Source organism: Prionailurus viverrinus, chromosome F2, assembly GCF_022837055.1.
Source record: "Prionailurus viverrinus isolate Anna chromosome F2, UM_Priviv_1.0, whole genome shotgun sequence".
NCBI lineage: Eukaryota > Metazoa > Chordata > Mammalia > Carnivora > Felidae > Prionailurus > Prionailurus viverrinus.
In genome coordinates, this window is record NC_062578.1 from 45171262 (window position 1) to 45190891 (window position 19630).

The window sequence follows — 19630 nt, forward strand, 5'->3', positions numbered from 1 at the left end:
CAGAGATATGAGAGGGATAAGAACAGGGGGAAAAAAAAAGTGGTTTCCGATCTAACCAAGCAATGTCTGAAAACCTGTAACCTTAAAGAAGTTTTATTAGATAGACAAGGCCTAAGCATGTTTCAAGTGAATGAAGCCTTACAAATAGAGATTTTAAAGATTCTAGAACTGGGGAACAAAAACATGATTATAAGAGTAAAGTTATAAAAGTATAAGAAGGGACATGTTCGAAGGTTAGATGAAAGAGGGGAAGAGAAGAAACTGCCCTTCTGTAACAGGAACAAAAATTATGTAAGAACAATAATCAAATGAAATTAAGATGAAAATACATAAGGTGGTTCTTCCCGCCAGTCACAGAATCCCAATCTTATCTACAAAGTAGATGAAATCATCTGCATAAAATTATGTGAAAATATGAGGGTAGGACAGAAAAAGTGTAAATTTAGGACACTGAGGCTCGGAAGCCAGTCAGAAGTTACAGCTTTTTCTGAAAAGTCTTTTAACACTAAACTCACTTCATGCAAGAAACAGGCCCATCATAAAAGGCTCAAAGCAGGGGGAAAGAAAAAAAAAAAAAAACGACTATATTTAATCCTCTTCCTTTCTTTTCTCTGCTTCCAGCTTTGCAGCAGCAGTTTACAAGTTTGTACACAGGTGGTAACTTCTGCTAAGGACGTCTCTTTGGCTTTGAAGAGACTTAAACAAACTTCAGAAGAGAGAAGGCACAGCCAGCTGCTTATGATTAGCTAAAGGTTTTTTGTTTTGTCTTGTTTTTTAGTTGTGGTAAAATATATGTAACATAAAATTTACGATTTTAACTATTTTTAAGTGTACAATTAGGTGGCAATGAGTACATTCACACTGTTGTGCAACCATCACCACTATCCATCGCCGGGACTTTTCATTATCCCAAACTAAAACTCTTCATCCATTCAACAACTTCCCATATTCCCCTCCTCTAGTCCCTAGCAACCACCATATTACTTCCTGTCTCTATGAATTTGACTACTCTAAGTACCTCATATGTAAGTGGAATCGTATGGCACATGTCCTGTGTCTGGCTTCTCTCACTCGTCATGTTTTTAAGATTCACCCATGTTGTATGCAGCATGTATTATAATTTCATTCCTTTTAAGGTTGAAAATATAGCAGAATGTATATACCACATTTTGCTTATCCACTCATCTATTACTGGACATTTGGGCTGCTTCTACCTATTAGCTATCGTGAATAACGCCGAAAATAAACTCTGGTGTACAGGTATCTCTGAGTCCCTGCCTTCAATTCTTTTGGATATCTACCTAGAAGTGGAATTGCTGAATCATATGGTAATTGTATGTTTAATTTTTTAAGAAACCATCATACTGTTTTCCACAGTGACTGTACTATTTTACATTCCAATGTACAAGGAGTCCAATTGCTACACATCCTAGACAACGTTTATTTTCTGGCTTTAAATGAAAAGAAGCTGAGACAACACTATATTCTGGATATGGATATATATACATATATATGTACATACATGTATGTGTATATATATTGTATGTATAAATCTGGAAATTTATATACATATAAAATAGTCATCCTAAACAGTCTGAAGTTATTTCATTGTAGTTTTGATTTGCATTTCCCTAATTAGTGATGTTGAGGTTTTTTTCACAGGTTTATCATCCATTTGTATATCTTTGGAAAAATGTCCGCTGAAGTCCTTTCTCCACTTTTTACTTGGAATGTTTGTTTTGGCCAAAGACCTTTTTTTTTTTCCTGAGTGGGGGGAGGGGCAGAGAAGAAGGAGACCAACAATCCCAAACAGGCTCCAGGCCCAGCACAGAGCCCGATGTGAAGCTCGATCTCACAACCATGAGATCATGACCTGAACTGAAATCAAGAGTCAGATGCTCAACTGACTGAGTCACCCAGGCACTCCTGGCCAAAGACCTTTAAAAAGAGACAAAAAGGAAGACTTTCCACATTGCTAGATCTAGCTCCCTAGTCAAGAATAATTAAAATATGCCTTCTAGATCTCCTGGGAAACTAATCATGGAGAGGAGGATCTGGTCAGAGCGCAAATCCAGCAGAAGAAAAGAACTTTCAACTCTCCAAGAACAGAGATTCCTTCCTCTTAAAGGACCTTCTACCTCATTTCATCTCTGTAGTTTTCAATGCGTTTTTCTTTTATGGCAAATTTCCCTATATTTTAGTGATCACACTACTGGTAGCTTTATTACTAATGACAGTAGCTATTTAATAAGTCATAACTTGGGGCGCCTGGGTGGCGCAGTCGGTTAAGCGTCTGACTTCAGCCAGGTCACGATCTCGCGGTCCGTGAGTTCGAGCCCCGCGTCAGGCTCTGGGCTGATGGCTCGGAGCCTGGAGCCTGTTTCCGATTCTGTGTCTCCCTCTCTCTCTGCACCTCCCCCGTTCATGCTCTGTCTCTCTCTGTCTCAAAAATAAATAAATGTTAAAAAAAAAAAATGTAATAAGTCATAACTTTTATTAACAGTCATACTGTTATTGCGATATGCTAAGCACCATGCTGCATCTTACATGTGATATCTCATTTAAAATTAAGTTCTCAGGGCACCTGGATGGCTCAGTCGGGCATCTGACTTCGGCTCAGGTCATGATCTCATGGGTTCGAGCCCTCAGTTGGGCTCTTTGCTGGCAGTGTGGAGCGTGCTTGGGATTCTCTCTCTCTGCCCCTTCCCCACTTGTGTTCTCTCTCAAAATAAATAAATAAACTTAAAAAATAAAATTAAGTTATCTGCTTCAGCCCTAGCAGTTTCATCTTGACTGCTGTTATAAAAGTAAAACATCTTTAGCACACATGAAAGGTTTTCATCCTTTAGTCCTTCAACATTCCATTATCAAGCAATATCAGAGTCTCAACATCAGCCTTAAATAATATTTTCTAGGTTACACAACGACTCTGTCTTGAATCTACAAAATCAAAAATCTTTTTTACTTCAAGCCCAGGAAGTACATTTTACCTCAAACTAATAAATTCAAGGACCTTTTTTTTTCTGCTCTCTTTTGCTTTTTAAAGGCCAGACATCTTGTAAATACTTAGATAGCTCGAAAGTAACACAACTGATTTTTTTTTTTTTAACTCAACTAGAACATATGTATCCAAGTTAAAGTCCTTTTATCCCTTTGGAAAGCTATGTGTTTCTTCAAAAGATGTTGACAGTGATAGATACATTTTTGATACACTTTAGAAAATGGCTTAAGAGATAAATGCTTTACAATTATTAATCATTTAATCTTCACAAAACCCACAGAAAAGGTACTATTTTACAAGTGAGTATACGGAGACCTAGAAAAGTTAACTAACTTGCCCGCCACAGCACTGAGTAAGTGGCAGAACTAAGACGAGAACCAAGGTCTATCTGACTCTAAAGCTCTGGCTTTTTATTGTTTTGCCGTGAGTACCACTGTTTTAATAGTGAAATAGATGTGATTTGATGATCTCATATAGTATTTGCTTAAAATTTATGAGGGTTTACTTAATTATTGGCACTAGAATGAGATGAAATCCACCTAAGAAAACAGATGCTCTACAATGGATAGAAGATTTTTCAAAATTAAAGTCTTATTTTTCAGCTCTATCATACCATTTCCTCTCAGGTTGGGCTCTTCGCCCAAAAATACTCCGAAATTATAATTTCCTGGCAAAGAGCTTTAAAGGAAAAGAAGCTGAGATTTTTTCCCCTTCTTTCACCCTTCAGAGTCTTTCATTTTTATTTTCTAAGAACGTTTCACTTACCCTCAACTGGAAAGCGATAGGATTCCTTTTAATTTCTTGTAACAAACCTATTGGAAGAAATGCTGCAATACACTCCCTAGCTTTAAAGACACAGTAATGCATATTACTTTATTAACAATAAGTTTAAAAAAAAAAAACAAAACAAAAACCAAAGCCACAAAAGGCAGACAACACAAAACAGCACATCTGAAAATGTTCTGACATATTCATGTCCTGTTAAAATAAAAATTAAAAATAATCTAAGAAATATGCACAACTGTAAATCTCATAACTTTAACCCAGGTCCTTATAAAGATTTTTAAATACTCAATAACCATACCTAAATTTGAGAACTAAAAAAAGGGAAGAGAATCTTTAATTGATTAAGAATAAAAGAGGAACTTCCATATGAAACTTGCCAAGGGCAATCCATGTACCTGCTATACAGAAAAATCTTCTATGATTTGTGCCAAAGACACTACCTACACTTTAAAACTGGATTTACTCATAGATTTTGTCCCTATTTAGTTCCTACACTTCAAATTCTGAAGGTAATATATAAGGATTTAGTCCTCATACACTGACAACTCCTCACTCCCATCCCTAGAATACTGGAATTAACTAAAATTTTAAAAAATTAACTGAAATTAACATAAATACATTAAAGGTATACCTATATTAATAAAAGTGTAATTTCAAGGAAAGTTTAAACTATGACAGTATTAACATGTATATCATTCAGTGAGTTGTGTACTCTGCTTTCTGTTTAATGTTTACAGACTTTCATAAATAGAGACGAGAACTGTGAAGACAGTGGCTCAGTTCTGCTATTTGTGTAGATGGACACTATCTTGCTTGATTTCTCAGCACAGTTTGATTACACAGTAACAGTACATATGAAGCCATTTCTCAGTATTTCTCTGTGGTTCTTTGTAAACAAATTAAGAGGATTACGATCCTTTATGAAAACAATTTTTGCTTTTTTTTTTTTTTTTTTTTTAATGTTCATTTATTTTCGAGAGAGAGAAACAGAGACAGGGCACGAGCAAAGAAGGGGCAGAGAGAGAGGGAGAAACAGAATCTGAAGGAGGCTCCAGGCCTGAGCTGTCAGCACAGGGCCAGACACAGGGCTCAAACTCACAAACCGAGAGATCATGACCTGAGCTGAAGTGGGACACCTAACTGACTGAGCCACCCAGGTGCTTCAGTAACTTTTGCTTTTCTAAATTGGGGTTATTTTTATCTGTTTGGTTTTGTTTTTTTAGAAATAAAAATAAAATTTTAAAATCCCAAGGATATCTAATAGAAAAAAATTTTGATTATAAGAAAGATAAACAGCCTAAATACTTTGCCCATAGAAATTAAAAATAAACAAGTCTAAGTGTAATGCTACAGTATTTGCATGAGTATAAATACCCTCTGAAATTCCAATGCACTTTTGTAATAATATCATGAGTTACCAAAATCTAAGTAATGTTCTAAAATGACAGAAGTATTTTTTAGCTGAATTCTGTGGGCTTAGGGTAATAACCTGTTCCCTTTTGGATGAAAAATTTGGATATTTTCATATTAAAACTTAAGAACTTAGGGAAGTTCGGAATAATTTTTTCTCCCCTTCACTGCATATAATGTTCCTCCTCTTGGTCAAAAGATAATTTCAAGATGTACTATGAACCCAGAAGAGAAAAAGACCTCTAATAAGCAAAACGGACACAACATGCATGTATTTTACTTTCGGAAAGGGAGAGCAGCTGTCAGGTCAGGTCATTATTTCTGAGATAAGTGGCAGTTTAAAGAAGGATACAGTAATGAGAATGACAGATAACAGTAAAAGACAAGACTAAGTTCAGGGGAAAACCAGTTACATACAGCAACAAAGCTTCAAACACACCAAAAGAGCACACTTGACTGTTTCTATGAACTAAAATTATGAACGGTTCTATGAACTGCCTCTATGACTTTTTATGAACAAGAAAAGCAAGAAGATGATTTGCTTTCTTGAAGTTTCAGAAGACTGAGCCAAGTGCCTTCATTTTGGTATGATTTCAGTCAAAACTGGTTATATAAAAGTGTTTGTAAAATACTTAAAATATATTGCTTAAAGTGGTTTACTTCATTTATTTGAAAAACCCATTACGTGGTACAACATACTTCACAATGATGCTAACTATAGTTAAAATTATAACCATATCACTATTTTGACAGGCTCTTTGAAATCACAAGGATTTATGAATATTAATTAAAGCTATCTAATCAAGTGCTGAGAGTCTATATAAAAGGCAGAGAGGGGAATCCCACTGTCTTATCATTAGCCTAGTACCTGAATTCTCTTCTATTAGAAAAACAAAAACAAAAAGCCTTGGAAGTATACAATAAGAATCTAGTTCATGGGAGAAAAATTCCTTCTGCAGGGAAAGAAAATCATCAAAACACTTTCTTCTCAAGAGTTAATTAGTACATACATTTTTAATTTCCACTGGAATTTTATGCCATTCCATCATTTAATTTGACATTTTTTTCTTATAATTCTTAGAAATTACATAAATATAAATTTTTTCATGGCAATCATTTCTCTATGATCTAAATATCTATGATCCAAATTACACTGATTACTAAAAATGTTTGAATGGATAATCATTGGAAAATAATTACTGGTTGCTGTTTAACTGCAAGACAATAGATCAACTTATAGGTCCAACATATCAACTTATAAATCCAACCTAATGTCTTTTAATACAGTAAGTGATTACACCAAAACTAACTCTTTCTAAAGTTATGTGACACAGCATCAAATGTAAATTACCCACCACATCACTGAGACAAATATCCTGTATTATCTAATCAAAAGCACAATAAAACTTAACTAAAGGGGCTGATATCAAAACTAAAAAAAGGAATAACATATGGCATTTAATATCTGGATATACTTCATTTTGCAATTCATCATACTGTAGTAAGTTAGAATTGGATTTATACAGCAGCCTCAAAAGGTGCCCTTGAATTTTGTTTGTGCACAGATATACTTTTATGTAAGCAAGACAAAGCAAGCTAAAAGGTCTACCTTAAAAAATAAGGCCTGAAATCTAATCTTATCACTAGTGGTGGTTTTTGTCTTGGATTCTTTTATTTTCTTATCTTTTTTGTTTAAGAAAAGAAGAAACTAGGTCACCTAAAACCCTAAGGAGGTGAGAAAGAAGTAAGGCTGGATGTTAGGATAATAGTGGGTCAAAGGGTAACCAAAGTAAGAGAAGGGAGAACATGAAGGTAAAAGTCCACTCAAAATAGTCTCTACCATAGAATTTGTCTACACACGCCCAATTTCTGGCTTAAAACTTAGAAAAATAAAGGTATGGTAGAGATTATCCAGAGGAAGAAGCTCAAAACTTCCAGTGCTATCAGATTTTTTGACACAGTATCCCACAGTTGGAAAGAATGAGTCAGTTCTCCTATTTGTGAAAAAAACACTATTTAAAATTAAAGTGGCACTAACCACACTAGTGCCAGGGTTAAGGTCCTAAAATACCATTTCTCACTAAAAGAAAGTAGTGCTTCTTGGACAAATGGTTGATTCCGGATCCAGGACAGGAAATGGACATAATGAGCCCTGAATATCTTATCACTGCAGACAACGAGGAAGCTACAGGTCATGTTGTCCCTGAAGGGACTTCCACTGACGAAAGACGGGGGGACACTTTGAATTTCAGCAACAGTAACTGCAATGGATTAAAATCCATCAAGTATGGGGCGCCTGGTGGCTCAGTTGGTTAAGTGTCCAACTCTTGGTTTCAGCTCAGGTCATGATGTCATGGTTTGTGAGTTCGAGCCCCACATCGGGCTCTGCACTGACGGTGTAGAGCCTGCTTGGGATTCTCTCTCTTCCTGTCTCTCTCTGTCCCTCCCATGTGTGCTCTCTCTAAAAAATAAATGAATAAACTTTAAAAAATAAAATAAAATCCATCAAATATGCTTAAATCCATTAGCTCATAATGGCACTTAAAAAAAAAAAAAAGAATTGCTTCCCTTTGGAGAAAAATAGGGAACTAATTCATTCTCTTGAAAATGTGTAAATAAAGGGGAAGAATCCAGCATTTATCCTGTTTTATTTTATAAAGTGTACCACTGGGTAATCAAACAAAAGATGAGGGAGGTGACTCTCTATAAAAACATTCCAACTAATAAATGAAAACAAAATGATGTATTTAGAAATTCACCATTTTGCAACATCCAATGAATTAACAGAAATAAGCACTAACCATCAACAGCTGCTAATATCAGAAAAAAGAGACGCAACTAGACACGAAGTGACTAATACAGTCTTGCCAAACACCACCTATAACAATTCCTATGGGATCAAAACTGAGCCCGTCAGTCTCTGGATCCAGTTACCCATTTGCAGAAAATATGGAGGGCAAAAGAAGATCTAGAATTGCACCTTGTGTAAGCTGTCAGCAAAATCCAGGCTGTGAAAAACTATAAACAGCTTGAGTTCTTCAACGGGAAAAAGAAAAGGGATAGAGAAACTAATGTAAAGATTAAAAATGACAACTCCTAGGGCACCTGGGTGGCTCAGTCAGTAACGTCTGACTTTGGCTCAGGTCATGTTCTCACAGTTCATGAGTTCGAGCCCATCAGGCTCACTGCCGTCAGTGCAGAGCCTGCTTTGGATCCTATGTCCTCCTCTCTCTCTCCCCTTCTCCCACTTGTGCTCCCTCAAAAATAAATAAACATTAAAAATAATAATAAAAGAAGTAACAACTCCTATAAAAACTATTTTTTTAATTGGCAAGACTAACCCTAGAGTGTCTAGCAATGCACATTTAAGTTACTACTATAAAAGTCAGGATAAGGGTTACTTATGGGGAAAGGCAGCTATGACTGGGATGGAACACTAGGAAGGGAGTGTGGCAGAGTTCTTTTTCTTAACCTGACTGGTGATTACAAAGGTGTCTGCCTTAAGCCATACACCTGTTTTTCACTGATGCTTTTTTTTTTTTGCAGTAAAAACATTTTTTTTTAATTTTTTTGATGTTTTTATTTATTTCTGAGACAGAGAGAGACAGAGCATGAGCAGGGGAGGGGCGGAGAGAGAGGGAGACACAGAATCTGAAGCAGGCTCCAGGCTCTAAGCCGCCAGCACAGAGCCCGACGCGGGGCTCGAACTCACGGACCGTGAGATCATGACCCGAGCTGAAGTCGGACGCCCACCCGACTGAGCCACCCAGGTGCCCCTAGTAAAAACATTTTTTAATAGCAGGTCACCAGGACACCTGAATGTTGCAAACACCTAACAAACGTTTGGTATATTCCCCATTCTCTAGATTCATACAGTGAAAAAAGAGGTTAAAAAAGAAGTTAGTGTCCATTATTTCCTCCCAATCCACTTCCTCTCCTAAGGGAACCACCTAATACCACATTTCAAGCCCAACACATTCACTTTTCTGGGAGTTGGAAATTCTAAGAAATAGACTATAAGGTACCCAAACCTGTTCCTCTCCAGGTCTTCTCCACTCCCAAGTTGCTCAAACACAAAACCTAAGGGCCAGAATTGACAATCTCTTCCTCAGTCCCCACATCTAGTCTATCAGTAAGTCCTTCATTTCCAACTCCAAAATATAATTTAAATCTATCCACACTTCTCTCCATCTCCACTGACTCCACCACCTAACCATGAACTATTCCAATAGATTCCTGACTTGTTTCCCTGCTTTTATTCTTAACCCTCTACAATCTATTCTACCCAAACCAACCAGAATGATTGCTTTTAAAAGCATAAACTGCTTAAAATTCTGCTTAAAACCCTTTAATGACAGCCCACTGCACTCTTACATCCAAATTCCTTTCCATGGCCTGCATCATTGACTCTCTGCCCATTTCTCTGACCTCATCTCCAACCACTTTCTCCCATTTTACAATCCAGCCACGGTGGCCTCATTTCAATTCCTCCCACACACTAAACTCTTTGCCACCTCCAGGCCTTCTCACGGCTTTCCCTCTGCCTGGAACACTCTTTCCAGCTACTCACGGGGATAACTTCTCACAACCCCATGTCACAGCTTTAGTATTATCTTTTCAGAGAAGCCCTGTCCAACCGTCCTATAAAACAGGTTCCACCATTCTTCTCTATCAATACGAGCTATTTCTCTCCTTCACAGCTCAAGCTCCAACTGGAGTGTATGTTCTTCTATGAGGTCAAAGATTTCAACTGCTACATTTAACAATGCACCCAATATGTAGCACTTGAAAGGCAGTTAATTAATAATTACTAATATATGAATAAATGAGCAATTGAATGAACTCAAGGCTGACAGCCAATTTCTGTCATGAGCAATAATCAATGAGTAAAGAAAGCCAGTTTTTAGAAAGAAATAGGAGAATGGGGCAACTCAGCAGACTCAGGAGAGAGCACCTAGCTCCAGAGAGAGTCGGGGAAATTAAATGTGTATTACCTTTAACTTATGCTTTCCTCAAATATGTAAAAGGTCTACCTAAATTACAAAAATAATTTTAACTTGCATTCTCCAACTACAGGACTCTAGGTCCAATGGTCTCACAAAATCAAAAATCCTGAAAATGAAAAATGATCTGGACAGACAGTAGTAACATTCTGTATTCTGAATATAGAAACTATCTCATCTTTGGAATCACATATGCTCAACAATTTCCCATTTTCTAAGTGTGAGAGTGTGTGTGTGTATACCAAGATACTAATATTTATATCAAGATACCCGCAACTATCTGAAAATGTTACTCTATTTGACCTCTTTACTAAGGTGTCTGGTATCATGTAAAATTTATAAACTAATTCAGAACCCACTATACTATCACATCTCTACCTATATTAATTATCAGCAATATTAACTGTTTTCTGCAATTCTCACTTTGCTATGAAGTCATTTTGTAAGTTATGTCCTTTAAGATACTTTTAAGAAGTTCAAGGTAATCTGTACCTTATTATTCGAGGCATGCAAACAATGAACTTATTTTTAATATTTATACATGTCTATTTACATACTTATTTGTATCTATTCAACTTTAGATTCTGTGGAAAAACCAGTTGTAATGAGACATTTCAAATATAGAATCTGTTCTAAGATTCTAAGAATTGAAGAGCTAAGAATTGAAATTAGAATAATCCTAAAATATGAGGCAATTCAAATAAGATCTCAACAAAAAAGAAACTTGGATCAAATAAAAAAGAAAGTTTCTATGAGATAGTATAAATTTTTCCTTCGCAGAAAAACTAAAGACCTTTGTTATTTAGGAAGGGGAGAACTAGTAGGAAATCAGAAATTGAGGCAATCATAATTATAGCTTTGCACGGGGTCATTCTACACCAGGAGGCAAATGAGCCTTTGCCTGATAGCAACCTTTATGTATTACATATTCTTTTGTGAACTCTGTCAGACATCATAGACCACAGTTTTCCATTGTCCCATACTTCAATTGGGACCTATATAAAATGTTCAAAATACTGTGACTTTTAAATTACAGCTTCCTTTCTCCCTATCACCACTATCCTTTTTAGATTCTTAAAGAATATCTCTATTGTGTATATAGGTAGTTACCCCAGTCTGGATTCCTCTGGCAATGCTATCATAGAGCTTTTAAGTATGAGGATGGAGTCTAAAATGAGATAAGTTTCTCGACTGTCACTACAACATACGCCAGCAATGTTTTTTCAAACTGCAGATCACAACCCATTAAAAGGTCACGAAAATAATTTGGCGGACCATGACTAGCAGTTTTTCAATGAAACAGAACAGAAAGTAGAAAAATACCAAAAACATCCTACATAGTACGTTGTATGAAACTTCTGTTTTAATTTGATATGTATGTGGGCCTGTCCTGGGTTTCACCATCAATTTTTTTTTTTAATTTTTTGAGAGCCACTAATATATGATGGCCTGAAGTGACGGTACCTTTAGTTGAACACAGACTTCTTTGAAACCAGAAAAATTAAATTCAAAGCACTTCCCCCCACCTCTACAATCCAGAATCTAGAAGTACTCAATTTAAACCTTTTATGATTTTTTTTTAATTAATGTATTTATTTTGAGAGAGAAAGAGAGATATAACACATAAGCTGGGGAGAGGCAGAGAGAGAGAAAGAGAGAATTCCAAACAGGCTCTGCACTGTCAGCGCAGAGCGGATGTAGGGTTCAAACTCCCAGACCATGAGAACCTGAGCTGAAACCAAGAGTCGGACGCTTAACCAACTGAGCCACCCAGGTACCCCTAAGCCTTTTGTTATTAAACCTCTACTGATACACACTTCTAGAATGAGCATTTAGATGACTTAAGAAAAACAAATTTCAACCCGGCTATGTTTAATATATGTTTACCTTTTTCTTTACATTTCTAACTAATTCTTCGGTTCTAATATATGCTATCTCTCAGCCCCTTAAAGAACAAAGGATAAATTAATCTTTGCCTCAGGTTGGCCAAAGACTGAGTTTATCTCCTGTCTTATGTTGCAACTGAAGTTTGCTCACCAGGACCAGCTCCAGATGTTACTGTTCCCTCTTTAGGAAGGAAGAGCCAATTGACTGGTCCCATCTACAGGACTTAAGTCAATTACAGAGGAGTTGGTGCCATCCCCAATTAACTGAGAAAAGCCAAAGGGAGGACAGATACACTTAGGGACCCTGTCATTAAAGAGATGCTCCTGTTTGTTTCTTTTCTTTCCCTCTGAACTACTCAGAACCTCCTCCCCTAGCTTGCCTCTAAAGTTGGGAGCTTCCCGCAGGGCCTACTTGAGGCTATTGGCCTTTGTTTTTTTTTCTTTTCTTAGAGGTCATCTTCTCAAAGAGAACTCTAGCTCCCAATCTCTACTATAATAAGCACAGAAGAATTTTACTTTGTAACATTCCAAGGGCGCATGAATCAGTAATACAGACATAAAATGAAGCCCATAACTCTTGTCTTTGCAATGTCTTCATGATTTTTGTCATACCCTAGTATCTACTTAACTGCTTTGTCCCACACAATTCAATTCTAAGAGTTGATAGTTCCTGCTGTCTGTTTATCTGCATTCCCAATTTCTGGTCTAAGGTCAGGGCTACTGATGCTACAGGCTGATTGATATTGGCTTCTCATGCTGAGGAATCTATGAATACCTTATACTTTACCCTCCTGTATCATCATCCTTTTTTTTTTTTCAATGTTCATTTATATTTGAGAAACCACAAGCAGGGAGGGACAGAGAGAAGGGGACAGAGGATCCGAAGCGGGCTCCACGCTGACAGCAGCTAGCCCACGTGGGGCTTGAACTCACGAACCCACGAGATCATGACCTGCGCTAAAGTCAGACGCTCAACTCACTGAGCCACCCAGGTGCTCCACCATCTTTTACTTTCACTTTTTCATTCCCTACTAATTTATCTTCTGACTGATATTCCATTTATTCATAGCAACACTTTCCCTTATGAAATAATGGTTTCCTTACCTTCACTTTTCATTGAATGCACTGTATAACCCTAATATTTTTTACCTTGAGTCTTCAACTTTACTTCCCCCAACTACCTTTACACACTATAAAAAAAAAAAAAAAGAAAAAAAAACTGCCAAAGAATCCAACCATAGCTTAAATCAAAGAACTCTCCTTATCCGTCTTGAAAGTAAATTTCAGTAGCTTACTCTCTTATTATTAGCCTTCCAGTGTTTTCACTGTCCCACACCAACTTTTCCTCCAAATATACCTTAACCAATGCATTTTACGTTTTAAATAACTATTAATTCTATCATCTGAGGAACAAGGCCTGTCTGATACAGTATATCTCTCCAGCAATGAATTCTGTCTGCTCTTTAACAACTATATAGGTGGTATATATGACTACCTATCCTCAAGCAACCAGAGTTTTCATGCTACCCACCACCTGTCTTTCATAGAGGTCGACCTCCCTTTTTATGAACGTTCTACTTGGTGAAGAGCCCATGTTCTGGTCATTTCCTTTCCTATCTATCAGAACTTATCTACTGTGTGGTCATTTTTCTTTCATCTAGCAGTTCCCCTACAGAGAAATCTGAGAAACTCAACTTACCAAAGAGCTAATAATTAATAACCATTTGATGGACTTCCTTCCCAGAGGAACTTCATTTTAATAAGGACTTATAAAGACCTCTGTGACAGACCTTTTAAGGAAACCTGGGGAATCTAAAAGCTATTCTGATACCTTAAGTCAGGGACCATAGGTGACCACATCTATTGCCTATATTTAACACAGCCTGGTTGGTGAGACCAAATCAATGAAGTGAGGTAAGAGGGGCCTTCCAGATCCTCTAGTCATGATTCTCAGATCTGGCTGCACAGTGGAATCTCCAATTCCCAGAGGAAAAGGATGATACCAAAGAGCAAAGGCAGGCCTAACACCCAGGCCTAACACCAGGTCAGATATATATTAACAACACGCTAAAAATATAAAGACATGTATGAGAATAACAAATACCCAATTCAGGACAGTGACTACCCTTTGGGGGAGAGGGAGGGAATGCAACTGAGAAGAGACATACTTCGGGAGCTTCAACTATATTTGTAATATTTTACTTCTAAAGCTGGATAATGTGACACATAAGTACTTATTAAATTAGCTTTTGAATATCTAAAATTTTGTAATTGAAAAAAGTACAATATGAAGATGGCACACACTCAAAGGGATATAATATTAGGAATACAGAGAAATACTCTAGGCTAGAAAGCACTCAAAAAAGATACTTTATGAAGCAGGCCTTGAAGGAAGAATAAAACATAGATTACTAGCAAAAACTAACATAAATTTCTCTAAATGAAAAGCATGAACAAAGGCAAAGTTGGGAGTACCCATAGCCTACAACCTACATAAAAGACAAAGGGGAAACTTTAGAACAGATTCATTTTGGAGAAGAGTAACAAAGCCTGGGGATTAAGTCTGAGACCAAGGGATAAGAGTCTTGGGTACTAAGTAGACTAATGTGCCCCAATCCAAAAGAAAAAAAAAAAGGAAAAGCATGGGGGAAGTGATGTTTTAACAAAACAAATCAGAAGCCATGTGCAGGATGAACTAAAGTAAACAGACTCCTATGGGTCATTAGGAGGTTCTGTAGGGCAGCAAAAGGGGAAGAGAAGGTGGTAAAGCACTGAGAACCAGGTCCTAGTGCCCTATCTCTACTCCCAACAGAGCCTTTCTACTGCTAAAAATTTTTGAAAACTACTGCAGTAAAGTACCTAGTTGGAAGGCACTGCTGTAAATCATGTATGACTGTCATAAAACCCAGGAATGGGGTAGGAATACCAAAAATGAAAAAGGGAAAAGAAGATGAATCCAGACTTTTTGGTGGAGAATTCAACAGGACCTAGGGACAAACTAGATGGAATAACGAAAGAGTGGATCTGCATGAAAAAATCAAAAATACCAACCAAATAGCAGCTGTTGGTCATCCAGACTTGAACACCAGCAATATACATGTGAGCATGTCAAAGTGTTTGAGCTACCCAAGGGAGAAAAGCAAAGTGACATTCCTACAGAGATCAGGAAAAGAACAAGCCAAGGACCCACAAGACTGTACCCAGAAATGACCACCACATCATGGAAGGCTAAGCAAGCAAGCAAGTTTTAAGAAAGCGGTATCACTATACACAGTGAGAGGATGCACAGCCCCGTACAGCCAATCAGATTCAGCGTTCTGGCATTCCTCCCCCTGACCAGATTATTTGACCTGACTTTCGATTAATAAGGAAAAAATAAACTAGCAACATTTAACATCATCAAACACATTGTGAAGCACTGGGCTAAGTAAGAACTTTACACACGCCCTCATTTAATCCTCACAACACACTTTACAGATGAAGAAATTAAACGTAGAACAAGCATAGTAAATTACAGAGCCAAGATCTCTGTTTCTTAGGACAATAAAATAAAGGAATGTGTATATAAAGTTCCTGGCAAATAAAAGGACCTTAATGGCAGCTATATTTTATTATTAGAAGGTAATGATCAACAGGGAGAAAAAACTCACTGTCAGTAATCCCTGTCACGGCCTTCCGTGTGGCAAACTCTTTTGGTGTCCTCAGCTATAAAACAGGATCAATGCCTGTAATCCAAACTATTTAATAGGGTTGCAATGATGATATTGTGAAAATGCAAATGCTACGAAAAAATTTTAAGCCATATTCGAATATATGGGATTAATGTCACATATCTTGCTCTTCAGAAATGCCTTCCTGGGTCAACACAAGTCTCTCTGAAGAGAGCTAAAAATAAGCCTGTTAGATGTGCAAGCACCACTTTGCAAAGTATAAATGACCATGGAATGGTTACATACACCACCACCGTCTCCCCCTGACCCCTCTAGGTTTTCTAATGCCCCTACAAGGCCAGGGGTTCCCTTACACCTGTAATGAAACTTTGAGTGCTCAGAGCTAATGAATAGAGAGAACCTCTACTTCAATTTGGACTTAAGTTGGCCCTCGGGCATTATGTCACAGGTGCCCCCCTTCCCATTTTTTTTCTATGGTATTAATACTGGGTGTCTAGTCAACACTAGAATTCAATACTTTACAAAATGCCAGATAAGAATCTATCAAGGGCTCTGTGTGATAGCAGGTCTCTTTTGGAAACCCCTCCACAACCCCCCTTTCTTCACCTGAACAGATGGTTTCCAGGCCTTAAGGCTCACATGTCTAGTTACCCAATTCACAACAGCTCACAAAGTTCCTACCTTTTCAATTATTCCATGTTCCTGAATATATCACCTTTCATCTAAAGATCGCTAAGTATCAAAACCCAAGAACTCCTTAATCTTCACAACAGCACTATCTGGGAGAGAGATTAGTACATTTTATAAATTAAAAATGAAAGACCTAGGTTAAATGTTTTAAACAACATCATTAATTGACACTGATTCATCCTTGGGGGGAAAAATACCCACTATGAGCTTACATCAATGGACAGCCTTGATTTAGCTAGATCATTTCAAATATTAGTTTAAAAGTATCTACTGTGTACTCTTACTCTTCCAATACATTAAACATGAAATATAAACTAACAGTAAATACCAAAGCATCACTATTTTTATATGCTAGAAGAAATACAAAAAAACTATAGGAGGGAGGGGTTCTAATTTAAGATTCCCACTGCCTTGCATCCATAAATACTTTTGAACTTGACGGCGATAGGGAGAACACCTGTCAGGGCAGTATATCCACAAGTTTTACAGACTGTGTAGCTATTAATATTGAATTCCTTAAACTGTAAATAAATAACCCGCCTTCTCAAATAAAAGGCAGTATTATGAAAAACATTTGACAAGAACGCCTACATAGTTGTAAGCTGCCTAATCAATTTCCTAGTTTTACGTCTCGGGGCTTCGTGAACTTGCCGGGAGGGAAAAGTCCTCCCGGCCCAGGAGTCCGGCCACGGGGAGCCCGGCGCTGCCCAGAGACTTTCCACGCCGCCAGGCCCCGCGGCCGCGGGAGAGGCGAGGCTCGGCCTCCCCTCGGGCCCCGTCGGCGTTGTGGACAGACGCGGCCCGGCACTCGGACGTGCCTCCGACTCCCGACGGGCCTGGTCTGGGCCCCGCAGTCGCGAAGGGGGTCGCGGTCCGGCCTGGCCTAGCCGCCCCCGCCCGCGGCCGCCGCCTCCCTCCTTCTCCTGGTTCCCCACGTTCGTTACCTCTTGGGCGCTGGCGGCTGCTCCATGGCGGCGGGGGACAGAAGGAGGGATCTGGTGGGCGGTGAAGGACGGAGGGAGGCGAGGAGCCGGGGCACCGGCCGGCCGAGCCCCGGGAAACACAGGGGAAACTCCAGGAACTCGGACCAACTTTCCCGTAACTCCTCGGCGGATCCCCCTCCCGCTCGCGAGTGCGGCTCCTCCCGGCGCGCCCCGCCCCTCGGCCGCCGGCCGCGGTCCTGGGAGAGTGGGTGGAGCCAGACGCGGCCCAGGCATGGTGGGCGGAGCCAGGCCCTGGTCGGGCGAGCGGAGTCGGGGGCGGAGGGACGCGCGGGCCACCTGGCTGGGAGTGGGGGGCGGGGGAAAGCGCGGGGACTGGAAGAGCTAGAGGCTAAGGCCTAGTAGCGACTCAGAACCCGTCTTTTCTGGCCATGGGCACGTTCCTTTGAGCCCGCCAAGAGCTGCCGCTGCACACTTGCCTTCATTGCGTTTGCCCCAAACCGATTTGACTCATTTATCTGGATTTCTCAGGGACACATCCCAGGCATCTTGTGCAGCCTTTTGAAGTGTTACTAACTGCCCACGCTTCCTTCTAGTTGTTTATAATTATTGGCTATGTTTTCCCGCAGCCATATGACATTTGTAGCTACAGCAGTAGGGATTCTTTCTGGAAATTCTTGTTTGATGTTGATTGTAGACAAGCTCCTTGCTACATTTCACTATAATTACGTCTAATTACAAAGAAAATAATTACTGTAGTGAGATCTCTCAGTGCACCAATTTCAGTGCGCTGTGGTCTTGCCAGCTATTAACTTGGGTAACCTGGAAAACCTATCACAAATTATGGTGCATAGAAAAGTACTCAAGAAACGTTTGTTTTCCTCCTTCTTGTCATGGGCCCTCTCCCCTACCTGTTCCCAAGGCCCTTACCTCATCATAATTTGATCCCTTCATTCATTGTTTGTATACCATTTAACCTTGAATTCCATATGTAAATATCTTTCTTAGGACCATATCCAGTTGCTTTGTAACGAGTTTCCTTGCTTTCCTTAGAAATTATCAAGATTTAGAGTCATAGAGTCTTTTTGAAGATTAGAATGAAGTCTATGAAGAGAATGTTAAATAAAGGAATTTGATGAACATTAATCCAAATTAAACATGTCTGTTTGCAGTTTTCCTCTTTTTTGCATTGTTTTGATATGTAACAAACTTACATGATTTATTTTCAAACCATTATATTCCCCCCTAAATTTAGTTATGTTCAACTTTAGACTATTCATTGTTCACACCTAAAGTCAAATTCTGCAAACAAGAGAGATCACAAAATTTTAGACTCATTTGCATTATTAAAGATCTATAGTCTAATACAGAAGTAACAAGACAACAAAAAACTAAATTGTTAAAATGTAAAATCTAGGAAGAACCTTTGAAATTATTTCATTCTATCCCTCATTCTGATCCTCACTTCCATGCCCTAGTCACATCTTCTTATATTGCATCAGAAATATCTCTTTCAGAGAATGTCATGTCATCCTCTTAAAAAAATTGTTGTATTTTGAAATGGGATCATTTGTCATACTTTCAAATGGACTCTGAATTGTTACCAATCTTAATCTCCAGAAAGCCTTTCCCAGATCAAACCACCAGCACCACCAATCCTCCCACTCTCTCTGACATTTATGTTGTGAAAGAGATGTCTCTCTTGTATGTGCCCATAACACACCGCACTGGCTCTTGTATGATGCTTATTGCACTGAATTGAAGTTGTTTATTGGACTATCATCCCAACCAAGTGAGTCTGCTGAGAATCACACTATGTCTTTACTCTATCCTTTGCATAGCAAGTACCTTGGATATAGCAAGGTTGGATAGCCAGATTCACTCCATTCTTTTCCATTCCTTTCCATACAGGTTCACCTGTATGGCTGATATCATTGGATTCTAGGCTCTCTGGCTTGCAATTGGGTCTGATGATTGGGAGATGCAGCAGGAGATTATCTGAGGGAGAAAGGAGAAAGGCTATTTATTCTCCTGGTTCCCTTCCTGTAAGGTCACCTGGGGCCCAGCTCTCCTTTGTTCCCTTCATCCCATTTGGGCCTACAGGTAGTGATTGCTCTGCTATTCCCTGGGTTTCTCCTCTATTCCCTATGTTCCCTTAGACCTCAACCCTCCTCAAATGTTCTTAATTTGAGTTTCTGTTAGAACCCTGACTGAGACACCCATAAAAAAGTTTTGTGAAAGG

The 19630-nt window shown here is 38.7% G+C and overlaps 1 protein-coding gene across 1 annotated transcript in view; it reads right to left on the reverse strand.

Annotated features, from left to right (window-relative positions):
• Positions 1–17664, reverse strand: part of STK3 (serine/threonine kinase 3) — a 282030-nt gene extending 264366 nt beyond the window's left edge. Inside the window, 2 exon segments of the mRNA XM_047842418.1 lie at positions 17392–17429; positions 17431–17664. Of these exon segments, the coding sequence (XP_047698374.1) occupies positions 17392–17429; positions 17431–17664 (272 nt within the window).
• Between the last annotated feature and the right edge of the window lie 1966 nt (positions 17665–19630).